Source organism: Typha latifolia, chromosome 12, assembly GCF_019914945.1.
Source record: "Typha latifolia isolate L0001 chromosome 12, TyphaL0001v2, whole genome shotgun sequence".
Lineage (NCBI taxonomy): Eukaryota > Viridiplantae > Streptophyta > Magnoliopsida > Poales > Typhaceae > Typha > Typha latifolia.
This window is the reverse complement of record NC_133097.1, coordinates 9,264,948-9,280,032: the sequence shown is the minus strand read 5'-3', so window position 1 is coordinate 9,280,032 and position 15,085 is coordinate 9,264,948. Positions and strand designations below refer to the sequence as shown.

General features: G+C 37.5%; 3 protein-coding genes across 3 annotated transcripts; 2 read left to right on the top strand and 1 right to left on the bottom strand.

Moving 5' to 3' along the window:
- Positions 1–597: 597 nt before the first annotated feature.
- On the top strand, positions 598–5,042 carry LOC140799281 (uncharacterized). Its single transcript, XM_073153538.1, has 8 exons — positions 598–953; positions 1,042–1,138; positions 1,322–1,389; positions 1,670–1,768; positions 1,883–1,939; positions 2,573–2,641; positions 3,160–3,228; positions 3,407–5,042. Exons 1-8 carry the CDS (start codon positions 729–731, stop codon positions 4,643–4,645), a joined length of 1,923 nt encoding a protein of 640 aa, XP_073009639.1. The 5' UTR covers positions 598–728; the 3' UTR covers positions 4,646–5,042.
- A 232-nt stretch (positions 5,043–5,274) lies between these two features.
- LOC140798616 (uncharacterized) lies at positions 5,275–8,182 on the bottom strand. Its single transcript, XM_073152543.1, has 5 exons — positions 7,883–8,182; positions 7,380–7,717; positions 7,160–7,255; positions 6,589–6,648; positions 5,275–5,769 (listed from the first exon to the last, which is right to left on the bottom strand). The coding sequence occupies exons 1-5, from the start codon at positions 7,974–7,976 to the stop codon at positions 5,572–5,574; spliced, it is 786 nt and encodes a 261-aa protein (XP_073008644.1). The 5' UTR covers positions 7,977–8,182; the 3' UTR covers positions 5,275–5,571.
- Positions 8,181–14,728, top strand: LOC140798615 (uncharacterized). The gene is made up of 13 exons (XM_073152542.1): positions 8,181–8,777; positions 11,173–11,254; positions 11,374–11,430; positions 11,510–11,565; positions 11,770–11,983; positions 12,101–12,187; positions 12,274–12,348; positions 12,441–12,524; positions 12,998–13,062; positions 13,247–13,481; positions 13,960–14,048; positions 14,160–14,274; positions 14,370–14,728. The coding sequence occupies exons 1-13, from the start codon at positions 8,182–8,184 to the stop codon at positions 14,409–14,411; spliced, it is 1,797 nt and encodes a 598-aa protein (XP_073008643.1). The 5' UTR covers position 8,181; the 3' UTR covers positions 14,412–14,728.
- The last annotated feature ends 357 nt before the right edge of the window (positions 14,729–15,085 follow it).

Sequence of the window (15,085 nt, the reverse complement as noted above, 5' to 3'; positions counted from 1 at the left end):
CATCTTCGATTCCCTCTTTGTATTTTAGATTTGGATGCCCATCCCTCTCAAAGATTGTTATCTTTGATCTACAACAAGTCTATTTATTCTAGACTAGTAGCATGTATTAGTGATTCTTTTTAGTGTTGTTGTTGTTGCTGATATGATACCAAGACAGGTTAGAATTTCTCAATCTTAATCAAATTATGTGTAAATAAAATTATTAATAACGAGGGATTCAAACTAAATTATAGGCTGATTGGACTAAACCACTGGACTACGGTGGGCTCCAATAATTAGAAACTTTTTTAAAGTTTTAAATTTTTTACCACAATTTAGAGATAAAAAATATAATTTTCATATATATATATAATATTTGTATATATATAGTCCTTAAAAAATATATGTTATTTGTATAGATATCTATTAAGCTACTTTTAAAGTTAAGTTTTAGTAATGTAATAGAAAAAAAAATAAAAAAAATATTCTCAACTAAAAAAAATTGTAAAATCTACAATAAGGATAGTTTCATCTTTTTTATATGTAAATTTTTCAAATTTTAACTGTAATTTAACTCCAAGGGACATCTATATAAAATATAATAATTTTAATTTATTTATCTTTTTTGGTAGTTGTCATCTAAATCTATATTTCAGCATAAAAATTATTTCCTTATAAGCTTCCGATACGAATTCAAGGCGGCTCTTTTCTCCAAACGAACCAAAACCCTAACTCCCCCCGTCCGAACTATGGCTCTGTGGCATCGGATTGGACCCACCAGGCTCCAATTCCTCTCCCACCACTGCCGGAGGTGGCACTCCCTCCTCGCTGCCGGCTCGCGATCGCCGGCGGAGGACCTCCGAGATGCGCGGCGGTGGTCGAGGATCGTACTTTCCCGTCTCTGTGCGTCGCCACCTCGTTCTGCCCGAAGTTTTGACTTTATCCCGTTTAGATCCTTTGCGGCTCCAGTTCAAGTGGGTTTCTCGTTGTTCAATTTCTTCCTTTTAGCTTGTTGATCTTTTTGAAAAGTCCTGATCTTTGTTGTTGTTGATCTGGATTTAGGCGAAAGCGAAGCCGAAACCGGATCCAGATGCCTCTGATGGCCCTCGGCTTAATGAGGCGATAACTGCACCCTTCGTCAGGCTAGTTACTGAAGAAGGTATTCAATGTTTCGTTAGTGTGTCAATTGTTTGATATTAATCGGTGTCTTCTTGCTTTATCTTTCCTTTCTTTTACAATTATGTCAGCAGTACCTACTCCTGTGTCCTCTTTAGATTCATCCCTGAGATGTTCATGGTGGTGTTAGTCCGAGAAATTCTTACTTATTTCATTCAGTTTACAGGGCATAATGTCATCTCCAGGAGGGAAGCACTTGATCGTGCAATGAAGCTCAATCTTGATCTAGTTGAGGTAGACTTTCTTGATTTTTATATCTAAGATGCCTACTTTCTTTTGTCTGAATGGAAACACCCAGTTATTTTGGAAATGTTCGTTTGTTTTATTCTAATAGTTTACGTGAAAACCTAATTAACATGTATTCCCATGAGATGTATTATTGCGTAAATATATATCTTTTTCATATAATAATATGGCTTGTGTAGTTTATACTGGAGAGATTGGTTATTTTTTTTTTTTTTAATCTTCTACAGCAATAGTTTTCATTCATTTATTCTCTGGTTACATATGATAGGTTCAAAGAACTGCAAATCCACCTGTTTGCAAGATCATGGACTTCCATAGGGAGAAGTATAAACAAGAAGTGAAGGAAAAGGAGCGTGCAAAAAGCAAGGTAAGCGGACTCTAATTCTTTTCGAGCAGTTACCTTATAAACAAGCCATGCATTCTTGTACACTTGTTTTTAAATTTAAGGAATTAATGCTTATACGTGATTTTGTTGATGCAGTCTGCACTCACTCTACGCAGTGGGGAGAACAAAGAGGTCCGCTTTAAAGCAAAAACTGTGAGTAATTCTTTCAGAACACTTGTTTTTGTTGATAAATCATGACCTTTTAGCCTCTTCAAATGTATTTAAAAATTGAGCAGGTAATCGTAAGATTTTTCTTCTCAATTAATATGCCTTGTGTACTCTTTAAGCTTGTTTGGGACTAGTAAATAATATGTGTACTTTCTGATTGACTAACTGAACATGGGAATTCCAAAAGAGATTTACTGTCACGTCTTTCCTGTTAATGATCTATTTAACCTGATCATGCAAATGTATAAGATTAATGCCTCAACATCTCCTAGGAACAGTGAAATAATAACAAATGATAACTGGCAGCACTTTTCCTAACCTACGATTTTGATTCTGAAATAGTTCATGTTTGATGTTGATTTTGTTCCATGTAAGTTTCAATGTCAGAATTGACTTCCTTCCCAAAGAAAAAAGTTAAGGAAGTCAAGCTCTTGACAATGGAAATCCCATGATGAAGGCCTTATTACATAATTTTGGTTGTGCATCTCTCTTCCATTATTTGTGAGACCTACTAGCCAATTGATTTGTTAAGGAAACAATAATCTAATGTGATAGATCAAACCTTCTCTATTTGGCTTCTCTGATAGTATCATTGAAGTCTGATTTTCTCTCTGGCAGGAACTGAAAGACCTAAAAGTCAAAGCAGATTCAATTACAAGGCTGATGGAGCGTGGATATAGAGTCAAGGTACTTGAAATTTTCATTTGTAATGTTTAAGCCAGTATTCGTCCTGTCCATCTTATAACATACAACTTGGCAAGAGATATTGAATTTCCCGTTCTTAACTGAATTTTGCATCATTACACAGAAAAGTTGGTTTTTTTGAAAATAATGTCAATCTGATTGTCATCTAGGGATCTAGGTGATCTAATGTCTTCCATATTGTAGCCTCCATCTTCACCTAGATCTTTGCCAGTGTCTCATGGGTTGTAAGTTCAGAGACTGATTTTTTGATGCAAGTTTTGATGTTTTGACATTAGAATAATATCTGTATTGGCATCTTTGGATTTTTTTTTTCGTTTTATTTATGATGTGTGGGAAAGTACGTCTATGGCAAGCCGTATCTCCAATCAGAGCTTCAGAAATTTATATTAGATAGCAAACTGTGATTTTCATCCATTTGTTCAAGCAAATTAAGAGGTCCGGAAGCTGAATTATCTGAGATTTATCTGATATTAACACGACCACAATCTTTTATGTAACAGTGTACAGCCGTGCCTGCAGGCAAAGAAGATGATGATTTAGGGGGGCTGCTGTCACGCCTGTTAACTCTGGTGACTTTCATTCCTATTTGACGCCTCCGTACTTATATTTATATTTGATCACCTAGAAGATATCAACCACTAGATGCTTCTCACATGTTATAACCATCCCGAAGTCATGGTATCACTTGTTAGTTAGTTCTTCCATATGTGTCACTAACATAGCCATGCATTTATTGCCATTAAACAGATTCAAGATGTTTCTGTTGTGGAAAGTGGTCCACATGTGGACTCAAAGCAAGCCTATGTGATAGTCAGGCATGTCAAGTTTGCAACCAAAAAAATAGGAAAAAAGGTAAGCGAGATTGTAGACAGCGTGAGTAAAGGGGTTTCCAAAGCACCTACAGCAATCAGAACTACCAGTGGAGATGAGAAGACAATCCAAGTTGAAGAAGAGTGGGAACCTGTTGAATACAATTCAGAAATTGATGGGGAAGCATTCTCTGAGAAATTTGATGAACCTTCTGCCCCAAACAAAGTCCTGGGCGGACATTTTAACAATAATTACGAGAAGCTACTCACTGTTGAGGATGGAGATACTGCTGATTCTGGCATTGGTCAAGTAAGGGATAATGTAGTCCAACACTCCCATCACAAAGATAGGTATATTAACAAGCCATTGCATACAAAACTTCCTGCCAATTCTGCTTTCTCCAAGTTGCCAGCTTCTGAAGCTGGACTGAGCTCAACAAAAACAAAACTAGAAATGGTAAAGGAACAGAAGGAAGAGCCTTCTATCATGGAAACTAATCGGTATAGCAGGACTGAGCTCAAGGGAAGATTACAGCCGACAAAGTTAACAGAGAGCAACAGAATACCTGACACCAGGGAACTCTTCAGTGAACGTAAGTTGCGGCCAGATTCTACAAGAAGTGAATATCAAGGGCGTGATCAGTTCAAACCAAACCAAAGACCGTTGTCCCCAAACCATCCTAGTTCGTCATCACCAAGCTATGGAAGTTTTGTTGTTAAAGAAACTCCTGGTTCTGGTGATCAGGTCAAATTGGAGCGTCCAGCTAGTGGCAACCATGGTAATCCAACTTCACCTTCAAAAAGCTTTGGAATCTTCAGTTCTCCAAAAGCCGGTGGTTCTACTGAGGAAAAGAACTTGAAAGATGTCACTGGTGATAAGCTTAATAAACTTGGTTCGTCAACACAAACATTTGGGATTTTCAGTGCTCCCACTCCCAAAACTGTTCCTCCTCGTGAAGGTGGAAACTTGGAAAACAATACAGTTGGCAAACCTGATAATAGTAAGTCTCCAACACCAAAATTTGGAACTTTTAGTGCTGGAAGGCCCACTGTATCCAGTGATGCCAGTGACTTTATAGATGCTGAAACTGGCAAGTCCAATACTACTAGCTCACCAACACCAAGATATGGAACTTTCAGTACCAGAAAAACTGCTGCCTCGAACAACCAGAGATAGAGAATACAATTGGAGATATATATACCATTTATCACCAAGATCTTCCTGGATACTGCTATTGACCAGAGGTAGAGATGACTGTCTCTTGACAGCCTCCAAACTAGGCCACCGCATTACTGTTCACATTACAGCAGAAGTGCGATGATACTATGGAATGCACCACTGAGCTAGATCCATTTATTTATTCTATTAGAAGAGAGTTTTCTTTTCTTGGTCTTTGGTCCAGAAGAATGTTCTTTCTCATTAGAAAAGAAAAGAAAAAAAAATCATAGAAAGTCTTTGTGTCCGCCAATTTTCAGATGGGCGATTATTGGTTCAAAAGTACTTGTTGGAAGTACTGCGGACAAAACTTCTTCCATTTATATGATCTTGGCAAATAAAATCCTTTTGATTCCTACTGTAGTTTTTATATTAAGGATAAGAACATATGTATATTCCTAGTGTATTGTTTATTCCGAGTCACGTACCAAATTTAAGCCGTCATGCTAATTTCTAGGCTACAAGCTTAAGCTTTTCAATATGATGATGTGAAATCCTTCTTCCACTAGATTCACCTGAAGAAATGGGGTCATCTGAGCGAACTGGTCGCCACCAGAAGAGTACGAGAATTATCTTAGACAAAACATAGATAAAAGGAAGAGATGCAACTCGGTCATGCTATTGAATAAATTCTTGTTCAAGGTTTGGCTGTCAAAATTATAGAACAGGTAACTTAAGGGATCATCCAAATACAAGGATTATGATAAATAAAGCACTCTGGCTTCTGTTAACTAGCCATATTTTAGCCATCTCACAACTTTAGTGCACTCTACACAATGCTCTAAATTTAATATTGCTGATGAAATCTCCAGAGTTCCAGAGATGGCCTCAATAGTGCAGTTTGATCTGGGTATAAAGCTATAGACTGCAGGTCTTAAGGTAGTCTATCAGATTTCTTCTAATGGCTCAGCAGTGGCTACATTTGCTTCATACGGCTCAAACTCATAATCATCATCTTCATCTTTCATATTTCTTCCAAAAACGAATGGCTTTGTACCCATGGTAGTGAAAGGCATTAGACCAAAAGCTCGTGCAGTTTTAATCTCCCTGGCAACCTTCCGCTGAGCCTTAGCACTTATACGGGTCTGCATAGAAGAATCAGAAATGAGTTCATCTTGGTTTCAAATACTTCAAATTTTAAGAAAATGCATAATTTCTGGTACTATATAATTGCAACTATCTACTTGATGCGAGTAAAAAATAAGATAGTACGGATTATGGACGTAGAGACCACCATATTTCTTTTATTTGGCAATTTTGAAGCCAAATATCATATTTTCTTTTCATCACGCCTACTCTTCAATTTCTACAATTAGACATCCTTGTATATCGAATCATTAAAAATGCTAACATTCAACATAGACAGCCCTCCTGCCCCATCCTAAACTGAAGTCAAGCCTAGAACTATCTTTAAAAAAGGTCATAAATTGTATCAACATCACCAGCGAACGTTATAGCTGACAACTCATGAGCACTACCCTACAATGTTCAAGGCAAACTGATACTTTATTTAATACAAACTATTAAATGGCATGAGTATATAACACAACTGTTCCATGTCTAATAATCAGTTCTGCCCAAACTGAACCTTCATCCAAATGTTGGCTATCACCACAAGCCAATCCCCATTGCACATCATCATTTGTGAGACATGGTGAGCCAATTGAACACGGATATACACTGTAAGTGTTTTTAGTAGGATTCTTCTTATGCGTTATCTGATAAATAACCATCCTATATGACCCAAATAGCTAGTATCATTAGTTATCTGTTTATTATTCGATATGCATTTGCCTCCTTACTCAAGAGCTGAGTCCTTTTAATACAGTTACAACAAGAATCATGTATTCTTTTCCTCCTTTTCTTTCTTGAAGAACAGTGAAGAGAACTTTTGCAGTATTTACCTGACTTCTTTTAATGATAATTCCTGCTTCTGTAAGAAATTTCGAGAGGAATCTCACATTCTGCATCATATGAGATCAAATGTTAGAATAGGAATTTCAAAACATGACATAAGGTTACAGAAGATACTATCTAAAGAAAGTAAGCAACACCCTTGAACAATTTTCTACCCAAATAGTTGCATATTGCATACATATATGCATGTGCATACATGTATGCTTGTGTGTGTAGTTTATATTCACTTTTCTATCCACAGAATTCAAAATATGGCCGAGTTAAACAAATAAATTTCCAACTATGCTTAAAATTCAAGGAAGTAGGTCAAAGAAAAAAAATCAAAGAATTAAAGTGCATGGCTGGCTATAATTTTTTTTATAAATTAAATTGCTTATGCTTCAAATTCTCCCAAATGATGGGGTAAGGCTACATCTCCCAAATTCTCCCAAATGTTTTAATTTAGTGACCTCAACTTGTGAAGTTCATGCAGAATTACAGATACACTATTCAAAGGAAACGCGACACCAACTAATTTCATATGGATACCATAAACTTCACACCATTTTTAAAACTCACCCTGAAATCGGCTTTCTTTAAAACCTCTGCTGTAGTCGTTTCAAACTCGTATCTTTTGAAACTTTTTGATACTGCAGGCTTTGTAAGATCAAGATCCTACAAGCAGTTGACCGCAAAGTAAGTAATGAACAAGCATTCATAAAAAATAACTGCCAAACAAAGTACATCAAATCCCTTGTAACATTCAGACAACTACATTGGATAATGCAACGCATCTTACCTTAGTAGTGTAAGTTGTTCCTGGTCTAAAGGTAACATCTGGCCTGAAGGCATAATCTTCATTATGGATCTCATCAGTACAAACGAACGTGCGAGCCGCATTCTCCAATTTCTCATCCATACCATCTGCCAGCGAATCAAAGCTTTCACCAAGACCATCCATAAATCGGGAATCACCACCTTCGCCCGATCTGGAACCCAGGTTGGATCTTCCATGAGCTCTTTCAAGCTTATCAAGTTTCCGGAAAAAGGAATCAGTATTTGAACTCTTGTCGATATCGCCAAATAAACGCCTTTCGAAGTCATCCGCACTCTCGAAAGAGTTATTGTTGCTATCACCTGCTTACGTTTGAAGATTATTACATTCAGAAAATTGCAAATATGCACAAAAAATCGATGCTTCTTATCATAAATGAAGAAGATAAACTCTAAATGGAACTACGTCAAGGAGAAAGCTCTATCAGCGAAGAGGTAGGATTCGGAGGAACCGAGGGAAAATTTTACCCGAGTGGAAACGATGCTTGAGGATTGAAATCGTCGCGGGGTTCGAGGAGAGGAAGAAACCTCGGCGATACAGCGTCGCTTTTTGCAGCGCCATTCTTTTGCCACCACTCTTCTTCTCCACGTCTCGATCCAAGTTGAGACCCGGGTGGAGTTCGAGTCTGGGAGAGTAGGGAAGAAAAATTCCTTCTTTTCCGATTAAGAACAGCGTTAGGGTTTTGGCAGCTCGAGTTGGGCTTAATGGGCCTACTGGGCTCGGCCTTAACCCAGAACGTTCTAGGCTTTAATTTTCTTTTAGAGAAATGGTTTTATCCAGCCAAACCCAGGGTTTTGCCGCGATCTCGCTTCCTTTCCTTTTTAGGGCTTCCGTAGCATCGCTACCACGAGCTCCGATCAAGATGGATTTCGACGAGTACGAGTACTTAGAGAAGGCGGTGGAGGATCCCAAGCCGCAGTCTAATGGGACCAAAGAGAAGGAACGGGGCAGTGACTCCAAGCGCCGGAGCGAGTCCGACCGCGACGGCGACCACCGCTCGAAGCGGTCGAGGTCGGAGGACGATGGCGACAGAAGACGAGAGCGCGGCTCTTCGCGGCACCGGTCGTCGTCGGAGCGAGGCGAGCGGGAGCGGCACAGGAGCGGGAGGGAGCCCAGGGAGTCCTCTCGGGACGACAGGGAGAGGGAGAAGAGTAGGGACAGGGAAAGGGAGAAGAGTAGGGAGCGGGAGCGGGAGAAAGAGCGCGATAGGGATAAGGAAAGGGATCGTGAGAGAGAGCGGTCCCGAAGGAGCAGGAGCCGGTCGGAGAGGCGTCGGGAGGAGGAGGAAGAGCGGTACAGGGAGAGGAGCAGGGAGAAGGAGTACAGATCAAGGGAGCATGGAGATAGAGACCGCGATCTCAGGTGCCAATTCTCTTATCGTTCTTATTCATTCAATCGAAAAGTTCGTTCTTTTAATCATGTGAAATATAATGATGCTGGGGAAACGAGCTTATTGTGTGTGATTTTGATGAATTAAAAGATTGGGAGAAAGAACTTTTACCACTCGATAATCATTTAAATCTTAAGGGACAAACACCTGAGATTCTCTAGTTTTGTACCAATAGGTTAAACAGCCAGCCTATATGAGCTACTTGATGAGTTTTGATATATATATTCCATCAATTCATATATTAATGTTACTTGCACTACTCACCTTTTGCTGATAATGGTATTTTCATTGGTTTCTTTCTGTCTAAGCTTGCAAAAATATCATAGGAGCATCTTGAAGAAATTGGTTTTAGTTTGAATTATTATGTGAGAACGATTGTATTGTGGCTCTGTCTTTATAGGGAATTAAGAATTTTAGTTGGCCATGCATGCGCATGTGGCTTTATTGGGTGTGTAGCCTCTCAGGTTGAGAGCTTTGTAACATCCTTGTAAATCGACATATGTACAAGTATTAAGTCCCCCTACCACCATCCTTTTCCTATTTCTCTCTTTCTTCCTTTTTTTCGATTTCAATAAGGCAAGCTGCTTCTTGTCATAGAGCTCTTATAATTTGCACAAATAAGTATTGGTGACATGGGAATTGAATTATTGGTAGCAGGGTATTTGTTCTATTAATTTTGACATTAAATCTGGTAGATGCTACTGTTCAGTTATGTAGCTTTCTACTAAATTATGATCGTTGAATATCTGAATATTGAACATTGGTATGGGAACTCGCAGATATGCTAGAGCAAACTTCAGGTGGCCCTGGCAACTGAGCCTGACTCAGGATTTCAGGTCGTGGGTCTTGAAAATTTACACTTATTAGATAAGTTGTCATATGAAGACTGGGCTGGCTAGATCCGGAGGTTTTGGAGATCATTGATGATGTCATCTTGTGATTATAGTTTTCCTGCACCTCAGAACAAGATAGCTGAACTGTATTTGCTCTGTTGCAGAAATGCTGGTGAGGGGAATTTTGGGCTTTTCACTGAAGCATTGCATCTTCTGATGCTTATGAGGAAATGGGTGTTCAGTCTGCTGCAAAGACAACCTCTTTTCTTTTTTTTTTCTTAATCCTCTTTTGCAGGAGATGTTGTTACAAGTTTCTCTTGTTGATGTTCTTCCATTGCATGAGAATATACCTATATGTCCCAAATTGGGTTGTTTAGAGGTCAATTCCATGGTCTGCTAGTTCTATTTTGTAAAAGTCCACTTTTCCGTAATTTGTAAGCTGATGTGATTCTTTTAGTGGTTATCACCTCTTGAATCTTACCTTCCAACAGCTTAGGTTCCAGCCTATTCTTTAGCCATTATCTCTTTGTTACATCCTAACATTTGTATACTTCTGATAGTTATAGAAAGCACTTCCTCAAATCAAATGACTTTTTCTCCTGTTCTTTGTCATCTTTTAAGTTTTTCCAGTTTCATTTTATGCATCACTATACTGTTCATCCCATGATTTAGAATTGATCAATATGCTGCTGTCCTTCGCCATTATATGCATTTATTGCATTTGTAATTTAGGCTGGATGTGCATATTTTATTCTAGAGTCGGACATTTGTGAAATGCTTCTCTTCTATCATCTTTCACTCTTTAGTTCCACAAGCTTGAGGTTCCCTATGCTAGTTGTCAATTACTAGTCATAAACAGGTCAAGAAACCAAATTTTGAGGACTTCAGATGCATTTCTTACTTGTTTAATATATAACTGCAGATGAATACGATCATATATTTCAATTATCAAATTTCAGCAATGCAGTTTTGAAAGGTACAACCCGATATAAATATTAGCATGCTCCATGTGGTTCTTAATAAATGTTTTTTAAGAGTGATAACAATTAATGATGATATAAACACCTTGGTTGTACTATTTCAGTGTCTTTTTCTGGTGTTCCGAGATACCTTTAGTCTTCAACTTAATGCTTAGTCGTTTGCAGTTCTATTAAATATTGCTTCTGAGACTTTGTTCCACTAATTTTATTTTTCTTCCTTCTCTGCTTACTGATGCTGGTGCTATAAGTTATTGCTGAGTGCTGATTATTAAATTTAGTTTTACAGCTGTCAGTGGGTTACGTAACATTCCTATGCATTACTATAGAGAAACTGTTAAATTTTCTTGAGAATTTTTCAATGTTCTCATTGAGGCATCCATATCATTTGAACAGGACATTTAAATACGAAGACAGCATATTTTTCTAAATCTGTTTTTTTTTTTCATTTTTTGTTCTTCTCTTTGCCCTTCATTATGTTGAAATAATTTTATGATAAACTTGATTCTTTTATTTTATTTTATTTCTTTGCTGAAATATCCTCATCTTTCATGCAGACGCTATAGAGAAAAGAAAGAAGAAGTTGCAGAACCAGAGGCTGATCCAGAAAGAGATCAGAGAACTGTATTTGCTTATCAGGTTTTCCTTTTAGAATGTTCTTATACATTTTTTCTTTGTCAATTCTATCTTAATAGGAGTACTTGATTATATTTCCTTATGTAACATCTCATTGAATGAAACATATTTTGTACTTATAGCTCTCTTTGAAGGCTGACGAAAGAGATGTTTACGAGTTCTTCTCAAGGGCTGGAAAGGTTAGATCTTAGAACTCAGATAAAATTTCACATTCAGGCATTTTAATATAATTAATTAATGATTGTCTTTACTATTTAGGTACGGGATGTCCGTCTTATCATGGATAGAAATTCAAGGCGGTCTAAAGGAGTTGGGTATGAATTATCTTATAATTTTTTTATCACTATTTTTCTCTTTTGTAATACATGAATTGAAGGGAAATGTTTGCTGAGTTTTTTTTGTTAATTTTTTTAATTTTATTAATATGTCAGAATCACTGTTCTCGTATGAAGCTTATATTATTAATTATTAATTTTGAGGAAAATATTTTATTATTTTTATCCAAACTGATATTTCAGGTACATTGAGTTTTATGATGTGATGTCAGTTCCTATGGCAATAGCTCTTTCTGGTCAGCCGCTTCTTGGTCAACCAGTAATGGTAAAGCCCTCAGAAGCAGAAAAGAATCTTGTGCAGTCAAATACTGCTACTGGGAGTGCTGCTTCAGGTGGAGCAAGAAAGTTGTATGTTGGCAATCTTCACTCCAACATCACTGAGGATCAACTTCGACAGGTTAGTTGCATAATATATTCCTTATTGTTGACCGCTTATGTGTAGTTCAAATCGATTCTTTATGTTTTGCATCATATTTCACTGCTTCCTCCTCTGACTTTGGATGGCTTTTTTTAGGTTTTTGAACCATTTGGCCAAGTGGAGCTCATCCAATTGCCTGTTGACCCATTGACTGGGCTTTGCAAAGGTTTTGGTTTTATTCAGGCAAGTACCTTTTTTATCAAAAGTATTGTTTTATTCTTCTCAAACAGCTGGCACATGGATCATGATGTATTGATGCTTAATTATAGTTTGCTCGCCTTGAAGATGCAAAAGCTGCGCAGAGTTTAAATGGGCAACTTGACATTGCTGGCAGGATTATCAAGGTAGTCTCTTTATCCTGAACTAATTTGTTCTTAGTGTTGGTATTTGGATGGCGGAGGACAGTTTGATGTTCCTCTGAATTTTTTTTTTTCAGGTATCAGCTGTAACAGAACAAGCTGGTGTTCAAGATGCTAACACAAATGCTGGAGATTTAGATGATGATGAGGGTGAAGGCTTGGTTTGCATCTTTTCTTTTCTCTTTTCTTTGTTTATATTTTGAATTATTTTTCTGGTAATTTTCTGATCTTTTGCCATCACATATTAAAAAGGCGGGGACCTTTAGTTGGATAGATACTTGATATATAGTAGGGAATATTTAAATAAATTTTAGAATAGGAAAAAAAAGGTTTAAACATACATGATCTTCTCTGACATCCTTATGCAGAGGATGTTATGCTTGTTATTCTAGCCTATGGTAATAAGACTATACTGAAGCAGCTTAATGTAGATTTTAATTGCAATATCATTTTACTTCCCTTCCACATGTTTGATCATTGATTTGTTTATTTTTAATCTTCTGTTCTATTAATTTATAGAAGCTACAATACCAGGAGATATCATTAGATAAAATGTGACTGCAATATATATACTTGTTATTGTATTTGCCTAATTCTTCCTTCTGATAGTATGATATGGGTGATTCATCTGCAGGCACTCAATGCTAGTTCTAGAGCTTTACTCATGCAGAAGTTGGATAGAAGTGGCATTACCACCAGGTACGGTGCAACAGGGATTTTAGATAATCTGGAAATGTATTTTCTGCTAAAAGTTATGTTTCCCACTTTCTTGGAGCTTATTAACTTTTGAATGAAAAAAGATTCCATTTAAGCTGCATTTCGTTCTATATGTTAATTCCAAAAATATTAAATCATTCTATTAAACATTTCCTTTGTTCTGCAGTATTGCTAGTGGAGTTGTTGCTCCTGTTGCCAATACTGCTCCTCTCTCCTTACCAACATCTGTTCTTGGTACTCCTCCGTTGGCTTCTCCTCTGCTGCAGCCTGTGTTGCCTACTGTTGGAGGCTTATCAACTCTAGGTCTTCTTCCAGTTCCTAACCCAAGCATGCAATCTTTTGAGGTTGCTACTCCCACGGATTGTTTGTTGCTGAAGAATATGTTTGATCCAAGTGTGGAGGTTAGTTAGGCTTCTCAGAGCTTGATGTGATTACTTTTCAATTAGATTATTTACTATATTTACTTTCTTTATTTGAACAATTATAATATTAGCCTAATGTGTGGGGGATGTCCACACACCATTTTGCTATTGGATCAGTTATTAGTTTAGGTAGTCAACTTGGGCTAGGTTAGATCAGGTTAGTGGGCTGTTCTCTTTGGCTTTATCTTTTAGTTATAAATTTCAGATCTGCTAGTTTGTTTAGTTTAAGTTGAATTGAATTTAATCTTGCTTATTTTTTAATATAAAACTTATCATTTACTGCTTTTATTTTTTGTATTGCTGAATTCATTTAATCTAAATTTGATCATATGTTCTAACATTTGTTTGCAATTTTGGGTTGCATTAGCGCTCCCCTCAGTCTCTATCCCCACTTTGTCTTTTAAATGCCTCCTTTGCTGTTTTACCTAACGGACAGCTGTAATGCTTACTTTTGCAGACCGAACCTGATTTTGATTTAGATATTAAAGATGATGTTGAAGCTGAATGTTCCAAATTTGGTACAGTGAAACACATTTTTGTGGACAAGTAAGTTATGATCTATTTTAATTCTTTTTTGTAAGTTATGCATCATGTGTATATACGTACTGCTCTCAGCTAGTATTTTTTTCCCGCTATGATAATCCTTGGTGGAGACAGGATGACTGCTGGCTTCGTTTATCTGCGGTTTGATAGTATCGCTTCAGCCATGGCTGCACAGCGGGCGCTCCATGGTAGATGGTTTGCAGGAAAGATGATTACAGCAAGCTATCTGGTAATCTGTTCTTGTCTCCTCTTTATCCACAATCTATGGCCATATTGTATCTCTTTTTACTGACCTCCTGATTCTTTTCTTTCTCCTCAATCCAGACTCCCCAATACTACGCCGCAAAATTTCCAAGCAAAAGTTGAAGTTGCTTTCGCTATTAGTCGATCAGAAGACAACAATGGCGGCAGAGATTTCTTGGATGCCTTTCCTGCAACACTGGGTGCTCCTTGAGAGACTGTTGGCAGTTAAATTAGCTCATCTGCCAACCTTTAGAACCGCTGTAAAGTGATCTTCACTATTCTTCCAGCAATGCTCACTGTAACACTTCAATTGTTGGAAGAATTTGATCCTTTTCATTTCTTTTCTTTCTTCCTTCCTTGTGTGCAAGTGTAACTAATGAATGACCTTTTTATTATGAACTCATTTGTAGTTAATTTCGCCGTTATGGCACTTGCTTCAAGATTATGCATTTGACTTTTGAGTTTGGAGAACTTGCATATTGATCATGTGATCATTAAATATATTGTCATGTGATCATTAAATACCAGAAACCTTTAACCAATAAATGCACGGTCAACGTCGCAAGTAATGCTCACTTTTGTTTCTCCGAAGAGATCTATTCGTGGTGTATAACAATTTATACTAGTCAACCTTTGGGTGGTATCAACTGTCATGGTCTTTCTTTTTCTCTTCTAGAAGTAACAATCGTGTCGTCTCCTCATTGGACCACGAAGACCCACGTGGATGGACCCTAAATCCATTAGTTTAAGCTTCACGGCAGATCGCCGCAAAAGATTCTTGGGTCTAATCCTTCACT

Coding starts and splice junctions, on each gene's coding strand:
- LOC140799281 (XM_073153538.1), top strand. CDS start 729: ATGGCTCTGTGGCATCGGATTGGACCCACCAGGCTCCAATTCCTCTCC. Junction 954..1,041: donor CCTTTGCGGCTCCAGTTCAA/GTGGGTTTCTCG, acceptor ATCTGGATTTAG/GCGAAAGCGAAGCCGAAACC. Junction 1,769..1,882: donor AGGAGCGTGCAAAAAGCAAG/GTAAGCGGACTC, acceptor TTGTTGATGCAG/TCTGCACTCACTCTACGCAG.
- LOC140798616 (XM_073152543.1), bottom strand. CDS start 7,976: ATGGCGCTGCAAAAAGCGACGCTGTATCGCCGAGGTTTCTTCCTCTCC. Junction 7,256..7,379: donor GAACAACTTACACTACTAAG/GTAAGATGCGTT, acceptor AACTGCTTGTAG/GATCTTGATCTTACAAAGCC. Junction 6,649..7,159: donor TAAAGAAAGCCGATTTCAGG/GTGAGTTTTAAA, acceptor CATATGATGCAG/AATGTGAGATTCCTCTCGAA.
- LOC140798615 (XM_073152542.1), top strand. CDS start 8,182: ATGGTTTTATCCAGCCAAACCCAGGGTTTTGCCGCGATCTCGCTTCCT. Junction 11,255..11,373: donor GAACTGTATTTGCTTATCAG/GTTTTCCTTTTA, acceptor TTGTACTTATAG/CTCTCTTTGAAGGCTGACGA. Junction 13,482..13,959: donor TGTTTGATCCAAGTGTGGAG/GTTAGTTAGGCT, acceptor TTACTTTTGCAG/ACCGAACCTGATTTTGATTT.